The sequence below is a fragment of the Coloeus monedula genome (assembly GCF_965178545.1).
Source record: "Coloeus monedula genome assembly, chromosome: 4".
Lineage (NCBI taxonomy): Eukaryota > Metazoa > Chordata > Aves > Passeriformes > Corvidae > Coloeus > Coloeus monedula.
The window spans coordinates 22739552-22753865 of NC_138784.1; the positions used below are offsets into that span (position 1 = coordinate 22739552).

At 43.9% G+C, this 14314-nt stretch overlaps 1 protein-coding gene across 2 annotated transcripts in view; it reads right to left on the minus strand.

Annotated features, from left to right (window-relative positions):
* Positions 1 to 841: 841 nt before the first annotated feature.
* The window catches only part of SYN3 (synapsin III), a gene marked incomplete at both ends in the record, with an annotated part of 164925 nt that continues 151452 nt past the window's right edge, over positions 842 to 14314 (minus strand). Inside the window, 5 exons of one of the 2 annotated variants that reach the window (XM_082280008.1) lie at positions 842 to 974; positions 1371 to 1668; positions 3101 to 3170; positions 8124 to 8258; positions 13812 to 13914. In XM_082280008.1, the coding sequence (XP_082136134.1) occupies positions 842 to 974; positions 1371 to 1668; positions 3101 to 3170; positions 8124 to 8258; positions 13812 to 13914 (739 nt within the window). Of the gene's footprint in view, positions 975 to 1370; positions 1669 to 3100; positions 3186 to 8123; positions 8259 to 13811; positions 13915 to 14314 lie in introns of both variants that reach the window. The other variant, XM_082280007.1, reaches the window with a different exon arrangement.

A 14314-nucleotide genomic window follows, 5' to 3' on the forward strand; every position in this document is an offset into this window, starting at 1 on the left:
GTGAATGTGAACTCGTGTTTTCAGAGGCAGGGGAAGAAGTTCTTTTTTGTGTGGAAGACCCACTTCTTAGGTTATTTTTGAACTAAGGCTACTGGGTTAGAACATGACATTTTTCTCTCAGTACTTGGGAATCACACACAGGGGACATAAATGCAAGGCATGAAACAGAGATGTTTTATCTGCTATGAGCAGAGTGATCTGGAACAAACCAGCAGTCCATCTGGCTGACCTGCTTGTGTGATCTTTGGTGCTTACTGATGCCTGGTACCATATTTATCGTGAACATCGTTTTTCTCTGAAAAGTGACTTTTTATGAAGTTGGTACCATGAAATTCCACACTTCACTGGATTTCCATGCTCAAGCATGCTCACTTTGTTGGTCAATGGATGCTTATTCTTGACTCTGCCTTTGCACGTGTGTTTCTGAAAGAAGCCTTATTTTTTTTTTAGCTTAACCTTAACAATAATTCAGTAATTGGAAGTTAACAATTGTATTAACTATATACAAATCAAAATAAAACCCAGTTTACACTGTCATAACTGTTTTGACTCCACAGGGGTTAACAAGAGTAAAATTTGCTTTACAACTCAGTCATTTGAACAGATGTGATTCTGATTATGCACAAAACCCAATGAAACAGTGACACTTTTATACAGTCACTTCTCAGACGGTTATTCGAGTATTTTCTTTGTATTAAAACAACTATAGTTTTCTAAATTCCCTTTACCCAGGTGTTAGTTGTAAATCGCTGGGTTCACTGAGTATATTCCAGGATGACATCAGGTATGACATAATGTAGAGTGAGGGCTGACAAAAGCACAGATCCAGCTGCAGGGACTGTTAATCAGAAAACAGGCTAGCAAATGATTTCCTCAGGTTGCGGATGGTCTCAGCTTTTGCTTCATCTTCAGTGGCATTTCCTCGCTGAGATGACTCAGATATGCTGAAGCTGTTTGTCAGGGACTGCGATTTGCTGAAAGGGAAAACAGTCCAGACTCAGCAGGAGAAGATGGGAATTGAAAGCTGGTTACTCATGCTTTGTGTTTCATCACACAAATTGAAGGATAAAAGGAAAGGTTGGTATGGAAAATCTCCTTGTGCTAAGACATCCAGGAATGGGGGAGGTGGGACAGAATGGGACATGGGCAAGTGGCTTAGTCCAGATTGGTGTGTGTTACTGAAAACATCTGCCTAGAAGTGTGCAGTTGCCATTTGGTGAGGCTGTTGTGGGAAACCCGTAAGTAATTTCCCTGCCAATACAGAAGACGGCCTCGCAACATCTGATATGTTCTTCATGTCAGCTCAGGGTGCTTTTTGGACAGCCTTTTTCTAATATCTACAGATCCTAGCAGTTTGTCAGAGCACTTACTTCAGGTGTGGGTGTGGGGTGGTTTGCTGCTTGGACATTTCCGTGGGGCTCGGCTGGCTGGGAGCCCGGCCTTGGGCAGGAGGCCTGGGCTGCTGTGGAGGGAACGCGCCTGCCTTGGAGGCCTGGACTGGAGAGGACCCAGCTGCTGATCGGACTTGCTGTGGAGATCCAGGTGACCTTTGCTGCTGAGGGGAAGTGGACTGGGGACTCTGGGGCTGCTGTCCTTGAGGAGAGAGCCGCTGCTGCGGGGGCGCGTTTGTTCGTGGAGGCTGAGATGCTTGTGGCTGGCGTGGTCCGCCTGAAAGGGACATGTGAGATAAATGTGAGGAAGTGCATGTGGTGGGCAACAAGCACAGAACATCTCTACAGAAGGACAGGTTTTGCTAAGAGGAGAGACTCTTCAGAGTAACTTCATGGAGAAGAATAAGACAAACCCTCTTTTACAGGCCTAAAATTGGTGTCATGCCCTCCTCTCTAGAGCTGTCCATTTCTCTACCTTCTTCAGCACTGAAGAAGTCCCTCCACTCTCCCCAAAGGGAATCACTTCAACCTGCCTTACCCTTCACGTATCTGGTATTTCTAATCCTTGGTGAGCGCTTCCTGCTTGGGGAAGGAAGAGTCACTGGAGAACCAGCTCTGTGGGAAATGTATGCTGACCCTGCCGGTTTAGGTCAGCGGTCCCTTCACGGGCCCAGCAGTTTGATGTGAGGCACTCCATCCTATCACTATCCATACCTCTGTTCCAGAACCATCACCAGGTGGCTTCAGTTGCTTTGGTAGCAGACTCTCAGAACTGAAGAGGATGTGGAAAACAATTGGATGTGACATGAGAAATTGCTGGACATGACAGATAATACTGTGAGAACCTGACAAAAGTTGCAGGTAGTGTTGTGAAGGCTGTCTGGATTTCACAGGTGGTCAGGGGAGTTGTGTGAGAAAAAGCTTTACTGAGAATTGAACGGGAGTACTGGAGACAGATGGGGAGTAGTACCCTGCAAGGCCAACAGCTCATATCGATAGTATGGAATGCCAAGATTACATACATGTGTTTGGTATCAGAAATGCTAATTTTGGATGCAGCAAAACTGTGACCAATGAGAAAAAGATAATTAGAGGAGGGTGTTAATTTGGTAGAAGGTTGAAATGGAGAAAGGAAGGGAAGGTGGCAAAAATGAGGGTCTAATCAGTTATGTGAATTGAATGTTTGGTGTGACCTGGCTACCCACGGAGTAGCCCTATGCTTCAGTGTACATCAGGACAATAAGCCAAACCTGCTTCTGCTGTCAGGGGGAGCTGGGTATGTGCTCTTGCTGACATGGGAACTCCTGGACAGATGGATCAAGGATCCTGGCATTGCAACACTGGTGTCTGTTCCGAGCCAGACAACACTAGCATCTTCCCATCACTTCTTAACACTTGTAGCCACCACAGCTTTGTGCAAACACAATATACTCTGAGCCCAGAATCCTGCTCCAGTGCCAGTTCAAGTGGCCTTGTTTGGCTGGGCCAAGTCGTACCAGGGGTATCAACTGGATCTATATCAAGTTATCATCCCACTTTCTGAGCTGCTGTGGGATATGACAGTATCTGCTTTAATAGTACGCTGAATTTGCTGCCTGCTTGTCAGTGAATTGGAAAATGAGCAAAACCTTTATCCTGATTCCTTTTATTTGGAAGGCAAACTGATAAGACTCAGAGTTACCACTGTCATGGGACTCAGAGAACTGTACCTTGTGGAGGAGGCCGTGGTTGTGACAGTTGTCCAAGCGGAGGTCCAGTCTGAGATTTCATTGACACAGGCTGAACTTGTGGAGGCTGGAGGAAAAAAAGCCAATCCAGTTAATACAGAGTCCCCAAAGAGAAGCCCTGAGGTAATACAGGAACTGTAGAGTCATGAAGTGTTCCTTAAATACACACTCACACACATGCAGCATCTGGCTGGTAAAATCTCATGGGACCGTAATGGAGAGGTGAGTAATAAAGAGCATAGAAGTTGTTTGCTCACAGGGAATAACAATGAAGTTACAGTTTAGAATGTTTTTTAGGCAATCAGAAATTACCAAATGTATCTGGCCTGAGGGGTTCTCTTAGTCCCATCTCCCATTTTGGACAGTTGCCAGCACCAGATGTTCCAAAGGAAGGAGGGATGAACCATGGAAATGTCTATGGAGTAATCATCTCTGTACCCTAAGGGGTCTCCTCTTGATTGCTAATAAGCAAGGGCCAGCTTCAGCCCTGAAACATGAAGCTTATTATCTGCTCCACAAAATCTTTGCAACAGTTCCAGATATTTTGTTTAGATATTTACATCCAGACCCTTTGAGTCTTGCTCAGCTTTCAGCCTCACTGTCTTTCCCATTTCTTGTCTCCATTGCTTTGTTCTGAGTTTTGAGATTAGTTCTCACAACCTGCCCATGCTAGGCCATTCATTATTTTGTAAACCTTCATTGCCCTCTCTCTCATTCACCTCCTTTGTAAAGCCAATAGACTAGAATCCCTCCAGTCCCTGCATGGGAATATTTCCAAGCCCCTAATTGTTTTCATCACCAACTTCTCTTTCCCAGCTTTGTAATTCCTCCTGCAGATGCCAGAGATGGGTCTGCTTACATTTTTCCAGATGAAGCAATATCTGGGTTCTCTGTATACATTGCCAGTTCATTTTTCCTGCATCCTAATTTCCTGCTTTTCCCTTGTCAACACAACCATAGGCTGAGCAATGGTTTTCATTAGCCTGTATGTGACAAAGTATTTCTCAAGGGAATGGCTGGTGCCACTTGAAAGTTCTGCACATTGTTTATGCTGTCTCTCTACCCCCAGCTTAGCTTATCCTTCAGTCTTCCATATGGAGTCTCATTTGCTGTTGTGGTGACTGAACATACATAGCTCTGTCAGATGTTCTTCACTGCCATCCCTGGTCCTGACTAATGCAAATAATTTGGTGCCATCTGCTCTTTCTTCTCTCTTGCTGTTTAGTCTTTTTGACAGATATTTTAATAAACAGATTAAGCAACACAGAACTGCTGCACAAAGGGCTGGTCCAAAATTAACAAAAGCCTGAGTAAACCTATTGCACAAAATTGTTTATGAAAACAGGGGAAGCTGAAGACAGATAGGCTGGTACATGCTGGATTATTTACATGGAGAACATCATGATAAAAGGGTCTTCAAGGCTCCTGAAAGGTTAGGAGAACGAGCTAAGTGATTCTGGAAGTGGGAAGAAATGTTTCATAGTTGTAAACATTGAAATTAGTTTCAACTGACTAACAAAGATGTGATGAAGTTGCCCGTCCGTTTTTTGTACAATTTGTCTGGGACTTGCAAATGGACAGGAAGGAAAATCTGGGAATTTTCCATTCATGGCTTTTAGCCCTACATAGCTTGGGAACTAAACCTTGCCTTGGTGTTGATGGAAATATATTGTCTGAATGCTGTGAGACATCCTGACTAGACCAGCCAAAGAAAGGGAATTGGATATCATATTCACCTCTACAGACTTTCCTTACAGTCAACCAAGGCATCTCAGAGATAAAGGCAAAACAGAGTTTTGAGGCTGAGAGATGAAGGGGTGAGGACCAGCCCAAGGTCTTCTGCCTTTGGAAGAGACACAGTGAAGGGAAAGTCTGGTGGTGGGTCAGAGAAGCGAGGGAAGAACCTCAGTGTAACCATGAAACTGGGTTTCACGTTGAAGGCATGAGAGCAAATTTGTCATTAACATCTTATCCTGTCCTGGGCTCAACCAACCCATTTATCAACACAGCCAGGCTCAGTAGCCTTGAAGCCTCTGCTAACTGTTTGCAAGAATTAAAATCTCATATCTATGTCTTTATCTGAGGTAAGCTTCTGCTACACAATAAAACTTTACCCTTTAGCCCCTCCATGCTTTCTTTCATAGCTTGTCTGTTACCTTGCCTAAGGCTTTTTGACTAGCTACATCATTTTGACTGATTGCCTGTTATCTACCACTTCATGAAAGAATTTCCAAAGAAATGAAAGGAAAAGAATCGAAAGGAAATTATTGGGGCATTTTTCTTTCCTTGCAAAAAAATAATGTGGTAAATGCCCTTAGCTGTGGTTTCTGCTGATTTATTTAATCTTCTGTATTCTTCTTTAAATTATCATTTGAGATAATTCATAAAGTCTGTGACTTACTTGGCTAAATTTTTCTACATTACTCTTACAGCTTTCAAACCACATATTTTGTATTTGTTGTACACCAATCCTCTGGAGCAGTGACTATTTCTAATGATTTTGCACAGGTTTTTTTGGCAGCTTAGTCACTTCCCAAAATCAGTTCACTGGACGTAGCCATCTGGAGTTGGGGGCTTAATAATTTTTTTAAAATATCAGTCATCGCTGACTTAATGACTGTTTTTGTTCTTTTCTGTGTCATTCTGATCAGGGAAAAATGTAACAAGGTAAAGCAGTTCCCCACTTTCAGCAATTACATTTTGTAGAGTCAAAACACTGTCCCTGTTGTCTTCTTTTCCTCCCTTAATTCTGGATGATCCATAGAACCCACCCATTGTTTGGTAGGTAGTTCCATTTTCTGATGAACTCAAAGAACTTGTTTCATTCTTTCCTCTATCTGCTCCTCAAAATTAATTTCTGTCCTTTTTACATTTCATTTTATTATTCATATGATGCTACATAAAGGTCTTCTTAAATGTCAGATTTCCAAATTTGAAAGGTTTTTTTTTCACCCTGTTTGTCTTAAATGTCCTTTCTTTAATTTAACTCCAGAAGTTTATTTCTCACATTCTTGGTTCAGGAGCAGATCAGAAATGTATATATGCATTCTGGAAAACAGTGGTCTCTCAGATAACATCTATACAGTTTTACTGCTAGGGAGTTGATTAATTTTCTCACTGCTTGTGTCATACCCTTACTTTTTGATATCACATTTGTCCCTTGGACATCTAATGGTACACACTCACTTTCTGAATTTGTACCTGGATGTTTCTTAAGGCAAAGTCAAGATGTTTTTACCTCCCTCTGAATTGCTGTCCCACTGTGGTATTTGACTTGCTTCTTGATAGCTGAAGTCTCACATTGTTGTGACTTGTTACTTTTCCATCTCTGTCAATTCTGTGCACTCAGTTTCATAATTTCTCAGTTTTTCTCGGCCCAGAGACTCGTATAGAGAGGTCCAATAATACATATAGGTATTCTATTCATACCCATAGGATATCCAAGGATTTATATTTCTATGTTTTCAGTACTGCCGCCTTTGTATTCAGAATTGCTCTTTGTATTCCTTCTGTGGAAGTCTTCCCCTATAGCTCTAGTTCTGCATCTCACCAGCCTCATATTTAATTATTTCTCTTTGGACACTTCTAACTATTATAACATTATGTTAGTAATGTAGCATGTGCAATTTTTTTTATGTTTGTGGAACCAAGCTCTTTCTCTCTGTATAGTAAAACTCTAGATAACGTGCTTGTGGGTTTAGTTTTCTTGATTATATATACAGGTATTTCTAGGTTGTATTCCCAATGCAGAATCTTTTTCTTATTTGACTCTTCTATTTGACATAGTATCCCTTCAAGATTTGTTTTATTCTTGCTTTGGCCCTAATTTAGGTCAGCTGTAATCCAGTCCAATCCTGTACCAGTGTATTGCAGACATGGAAAACAGACACATCTATTCATGTTCTCAGTTTCTGCTGGCTTGCCCTTTGCTCTTAGTTCATGCACTATATCTTGGCTATTTTGGATGGTAGTTCTTGATTCCACTTTGTAAATGCTATCTCTTCTGTATCACTTTCCCTGCCTCAAAGCATTTTCAGTGTCTATTAAAAGTTTTACTCCTTAACTCTAGCTAAAACTTGGAGTACCCAAATACACTTCTCCGAATACCCTTCATGCTGGGACCTGGTTTAGCAGGAGTGGATTGTCATATGACAAAGGCAGAGCACCATAAAATGCCTTCTCCCATTTTTTTGTCTCAAGTGGAAATGAAAATTGTACCAGTGTGTTGCAATCAGTTTTGTCCCTCAACCTTTTTACTCTCTTGTCTCTTCTGTTGTACAGATTTGTTGTCCTCAAATCTTCACACTTGGCTCCCTGTTAGATACTGAAAGAGGTGGAGCAAGTACACCTGGATACTCAGGTTTTGTTCTGGGGTGTTTAATTTACACAGAACTGCCCCTGAGAAATGTGGCAGTACAATTAGATGCATTTGATACTCAAAATGGATGTACACAAGAAGAACTAAGGAGTCAGTTTAAATCCAAAATACGTGAGTTCAGCCTTAGTAAAGCCTCCCCCTGATGAAGGTGGCAAAGGACATCTCTGAAGAAGAAATGACCGTAAGGAATGGAACAAGTCTTGCTGGAGATTCCCACTTTCTGTTCTCAAAAGCAGAACAGAGAGGTAAAAACTGGAATGAAACCTATCCTGAGGGATGTTGTTAGACAGAAATGAAGTTGGGCATTAGAAGAACCTCTAAAAATGCCTGTCTTCAATGTGAATTTAGAAAATCAGAATGTCTAGATGCATGGACATGCTACTGGTGTGATGTCACATTTATCTGGAAGGAGAGTAAGGGAAAGAGATGGGTTCCTTAGGGGTGCCCACTTCAAGGAGTCTGTGAGAGTCTCCTTTGGAAGAGCAGGAATCAGTCTGTCTGTCCACACTCCCATATGGGGCTGTTCAACTCTCTGGGATGTCTGACTGCGTGACAGACTCAGCGAGGAGAGTGAAAGAAAGAAGTTCAGGGAAATAACTTGGTCACAAGGTCTCTATTCACTCATACCCAAGGCCTCAGCGGTGACGGTGTAGATCCAGCAGAGATGACAAGCTGAGTCATTTTGGAAACAACCAGATCAGCTATAAGCTGTCTGTCCTCTTCTATGTGCTCCCCAATCAGGGGCATCGAGCTGTCCATCACCTGCCACAGGAGAAAAAACAACAGTTAGTAAGGTGGCTTCCTGCTGCCTGTTTCAACTCACCTCTTACATTAACCTGTTTTGTGTCTCCACATCCTTGCCAACATCTGGAGTCACCACTCTCCTCATGCTGAAAAATGCTTGACTTTTCCAGGCTTGGGATTTCGCTTAGGATTTTTTGGAAAGAGCACGTACTTCCCCCAACTCTCCATCTTCCTTCCCTTCACAGCTTGGGAGCCAAGCCAAGGCTTATGGTGGCTGGAGGTTTCTAAATCAACTAAATACAAACTTTCTCCTTCACATGTCCTGAGGAGATGCCTCTGATGGATAAGGACTCTCTGGCATTGTCCCCCAGTATTTTGGGGTGACATTGCAACTGAAAGGGCCCCAGGAGAAGAGAAACAACATGTACTGAATCCTGAGGAGATGAGAGCAATGAGAGCTGGAGGAAACCAGGAGACATTTGGGATTAATGAACACAAAGCACTGCACCCTGAGAGCGAAAATAAACACCACAGATGTGTAATGAATAGGATGTCACCAAACCAGCACCAAGTGCAGGAAAATAAACTTATTCTCTGCTTGTCTTCTTGATAATGCTGTGATACAACTGCTTTCCAAGCAAGTTGTACAACTCTGCTGGGGAAAACTGGGAAGTGAGACCGTGGGGATGGGGGAAGGAAAACTGTCGAAGGGTCTTTGAGGTAAGAAATGGCCTCACAACAATAATACTGGAAGCACAGCAGACCCTCAGCTGTATAGCAGCCCCAAACATAATTTTCAACAGTTCATCATAAATCAAGTGCTTTGCAAACATTAACTAAATCCCACAGGAAGAACTGTACTCTGATGAAGTTAAGATTCAGCTGGAGTAAATATAATAGTACCAAAATAACAGGGTTGGAAGAGTTTATTTTATTTTGCTTTTATTTTTAAAAGAAACATTAAAATCCCTGGAAATGCAGAGTTGAAGGTTGAATTGCTCAAGAAAGGCACTGACTCATGCTCAGATAACAATCGGAAGTGCACTCCACCCTGGCAAGGCTGCAAGAGAACACTCTTGGAGGGAAATGGAAAATTTTGCACCCTCTTTTTTTAGATTTAAAGTAGAGGAAATCAGTGAGGTGAGTTCACCGAGGTTGTATTCTGCTCTTTTCTTGCAGAATTATGGTTTTGTTTTATTTCTATAGGTGTCTTTTCTGAACACTAGAAAAGCTACCTAGAAAGTTTAAACTAAGGTACCATTGGAGAGTGGGTTGATGTTTATATCCATGGCCTACTTGGCCCAGGGGGCAAAAGGAGAAGGTTAGAAAATTGTATGTCAGTGTTTGGCAAAATACACAACGCGGCTTTTCCTTCCACTATCCATTTATCTGTTCTTCTGCTGGGAGATGACGTGAGGAATGTGATGCTTCCTAACAGTGTCAGGGAATGGCCAATTCCCATCTGGGTCTCACTAGCCAGGGGCTCCTGGGGGCCCTCCAGCAGGTTTCTGCACAGGTTTCCCTCCTCTCCACTCCTGTCTTAAAAGGAAATGTGGCCATTACAGATCCCGAGAGAGAAGAGGTCTCCGTGTCCCTGCACGGCACGGTGCGAGGGGCCCGTGTGACCACTAGATGATGCCGTGTGACCACCAGATGATGCCGTTCCCCTGCCGAGAGTCAGGCGAGCCGCGCTCCCGGCTCCCGCCCTCCTGGGAGTCACCGAGACACGGCTCCGCTCAAAACAGCCCGAACCTCGCTTTTCATAGACTCGTAGAATGGTTTGGGCTGGAAGGAACCTTTAAAGGCCATCCAGTCCAGTACTCCTGCTATGAACAGACATCTTCAATTAGATCAGGTTCCTCTGAGCCCTATCCAGCCTGACCTTGAATGTCTTCACAGATGGGGCATCCACCTCTATCTGCACTGTAAAAATTTCTTCCTTATATATAATCTGAATGTACCCTGTTTTAGTTTAAAATCATAATCATTTTTCCTGTTGCAACAGGCCCTGCTAAAAGGTTTGTCCCTGTCTTTCTTATGGGCCCTTTTTACACGCTGGAAGGTGCTATAAGATCTCCCCAGATCCTTCTCTTCTCCAGGCTGAACAACCTCCAGCACTCTAACCATCTTCATGACCCTCCTCTGAATCTGCTCCAACAGGTCCATTTTTTTCCTGTGCTGAGAACCCCAGAGCTGATTTCCCCAACTCAAGGACTGCTTTTTCCTATTTCTGTGGTTGCTGTGGCTGAAGAGGAAGATGGTGCTTTATAAACGAAAGGCCCCAGAGGGAGTGAACCCTGGAGCAGTTCCACCTGAATCAGTGAAGGTGCACCAAGGATGAGGCTATATGCTGTCCTGATATGCAGTGTCTGCCAGGGGGATGTGAGATGTGGGAGAGAGAAAATACAGGAGTGAACAATCACATGCACAAGAGAAGGCCTTTGAAAATGGCAGTGATTTCTGTGGGTAAAATGACACAGCTGGTTGCCACTGCACTGAAAAGATCATGAGATGTCAGCATGCCTGTCATCCAGGAAGGGTGAATTGGTCTGGAATTGGGCAGATACAAATGCTAATTCTGAATAAATCAGCTGGCTGAGAGGAATATGTGAATTACAGATTGCACTCATGCCTTCCTGGATGATCATCTGGGCAAGGCAAGAAGATGTCAGCACATATGGACCCAGCCTTTATAGCTGCCCAAGGTCAGTGGCTGCTCCTTGTGCAGCTGCTGTTGCCTGATAAGGTGTGTGAGGGATGAAGGAAAAGTGCCCAGGCAGAGAAGAGACTCAGGAAAAGACCACCCTGGTTGTCCCTCTGTGCCTTTCTGATGATGAAGCCCGGGTTTGTTTTTTCACACTCTGATGTGCAAGAGTGGAGTGTTTAGGTGATTTCTAAGGAAGGAAGGAAGGAAGGAAACCAGCGATTGGACATATCAAAACGAATGGTAGGCAGTGCTGAAGGGATGAGCAGGGCTCCTTGCAGGGCAGCAAGGAGCATGTCTAGTAACGCAGCTTAGCTGTATGGCAGTCAGGGTTTATCTTATTCTTCCAGGAGGAAGAATAAATCACATGGACCACAAAGAGGGAGAGGGGAGATTATTAAACCCTACATGTTGCTGAGCTCTTTTGAGAATCTGGCTGCTACACCAGTGGAGAACTTGCATTATTTTGAGGAATTCTGATTGAGTGCTGACTACTTATGTTGAATATTTCCTCAAAGTGACAAAGTTCTTTAAAGCAGAGGAAAAAACAATTATCAGCATTTACTGTTAAATTCACAATCTGTTTCAACACAAGCCATGAAAATAGTACGTAAGTGTGCTAATGCTTTGAAGGCAGAAACGTAACAGATCCTGCTGTTTGCCATGGGAAAAGAAAAGAAGGTGAAGTTCAAGTAAGAGCAAATACCATGTGTGCAAGATTACTCTGGTGCTGTTGATAACCCATCTGTCTTAATCTGATTTTGTTTGCCACAAACCACTGTGATAAATCTCAGTTCATAGAACTGCCCATCACTACCTCTGTGAATCTTGCCTGAAGAACTACTTTGCCCCGTGAAAATTAATTACTGCCTGCAATTGCATTGTGCAAATTCCTTGTTTGTTTAGCCTATTTAGGCATGCTTTCTTGTAAAATGTCACAGCACACTGTTCCTTCTTACCACGAAAATACAACTGTCACTCTGTCAAATAACTTTTTTCTCCCACTATCAAAAGAAAAAAGCAAAACAAGGGATCAGTTTCAGACAAGAAAAGTACCCCAGGAAGTTGGCTAGAGGCAATTAATTACTTGTCTCCCTCAGATCTGCATAAAAAGGTGCCTATTTGGCTTTGGTCTGCTCCTTATATTGCACTACTCTGCTCCTTATATTGCACTATGCTCCTTTTCCAACAATGTCCATCAGCCTGGCATCTGAATGCCTGCTAGATGTTGGTATATCAGGCCTGCTCAGTCAGGTTCTCCAGTGGGGTAATTCAGCATGACCCATCTGAAACTACCGTGTTTCTTCTGATGTGTGTCATATTAGATGCATTGCTGTTTACCTTGGTCACAGAGAGAGGAGCGTGAGCGTGCCTTTCTCTGTGTGCAAGCTGATGGTGGCTGCTAGGGTACGGATGTGCTCTTCACCAGTCAGTCACACACAGTGGCAGATGTGAAAACCCAGAGGCATACCCAGACAGAGGCATATAATCTTTAAGCCCAGAACTAGCTGTGTGTGCACGTACATAGGCTTATGTGCAAGAATATATGCAGGGATATGAAAACCACATATCACGTCTAACCATGTGTGGACACAATCCAAATGTCCCTACACTTGTCTCTAGCAAGGCTGCTTTCTTGCTCTGCCTTTCCCAGCTGCAGGGGCATAGAGATTTGAAAGTGCACAGCAGGGAAACAGTCTGCTCTGGGGGATGCTCCTCTAGGTGCTGATGAATTGCATACGGGAGCAGACCCATTAGCCCAGGCCCCATCAATTCAGGAAAAGACAGAGGCTTGCCAGCATTTGGTTGCTGGCAGCACGCTTCTATCACATGGCCTTTGACAGGTCACTGCTCCCCTCCCTGGGGAGAGCAGATACATAATGCAGGAATGTGCAGTCACTGGAGGGCTCATGTGGTTCTCATCAGCATCCCAACCCTCAGCGGGTGGGACTGCTCTCCCACACATAGCTTTCCAGTGTGTCAGCACCCCTGCATGAAGCCAATAGGCTGGCTCTGCTCGTCTTCCTCGGCTGGCCTGTGTTGATGGAGTTTACAGCAGGTCAGAAGTTGTGTCTCCTCAAGCCACACACTGACAGAGGCACTTGCTTACTTGCCAGATTGTCTCTCCTCCAGGGCATTTCTTCAGTTTCCAGTTTGATTTTCTGGCCAGCTTTTCCTTCTCTGCCCTGTTAGGATGACCTGAGTGTGCTATTGATCCCACTTCCGTATCTGCCTCCTGGCCTGGCAAGGAGCACATTGCACTTTAGCTCTCAGAGCCACAGTCTGTCCAGCTCTGAACACAAAATGGTGTAATACACATTGCCCATAGTAACTCTGAGGTGCTTTGTCTTGATGGCCTCTTACTGTAGTGAATGCAAAAAGATTTTAGAAAATACACCTTTTTTTTTGTTTCATCAAGTTTCTCCTGTTGCTTGTGAACTTTTTGCTACACTCTCACCATTTATTTTCCTCTTCTAAATTAGATACAGCTAGGATTTTTGTTTGGAAGTGACCGAAGAAAGACAGGTTCATTCAGAGAGAAACTGAGGTTTTTAATGAACTGAATTATCTGCTGAGGTGGTCAAGCACTTCATGTCTCTCCATTTCCTTTCACAGCCCACACTGAGAAAGGAAGGCACTTCAACCCTGACACCTTGCTGTGTATCTGCTAGTTTGGCTGGGGCTCTGAATCAGTTCCTTACATATCAGTGGGCCATGGCCTGAGGATACGGGTGGGCACGGAGGAACAGAGACCGCAGGAGCACGCAGGGGTAAGTGAGTATGCTGGTGCATGTGAACTCCGAGGCAGTGTGCTTGCAGATATACTTCCCAAAGGAGACTGGCATTCAGGTTGCCCATGCTCTCACCTCAATGATATAGTCTTTTCCATCTTTACTGTGGACAGCTTTGACAGCGCAGATATCCAGACCTCCAAACATTTCTGCACAGGCATCTGCCCAGAGTCTGTACCTGCAGAAAGCACAAGAGCATGGCCTAGGATTAGCTGTCCTTGGGTAGTCCACCAAAACCAGCCACCCACCCCACTGCCCACAGGAACACAAAGAGATTTGGGAGCCCTTATTACAAGGTGTCCTTCATATGCTTTGCTAGGTCCTTGACTCCCTCTCTTGTGTAGGAGATGGAATAAGAAAAAAGAATCTTGCCTAAAGTTCCCTTCATTTCAGACTGATTCAATCCTGCCCTAAAAGCCACCTTAAAATGTTTCTTTCCCTCCTTGGTATTTACATCAGATCTCCAGTTGGTTGTCATTCAGCCAAGCTATAAATATTTAGCTCATTTAATCTCCCAGTAGTGTTGGCCCCTCAGCGTTTGTATTGGCTTTGCCTGAAAGCCCTCCATTATGCAGGCA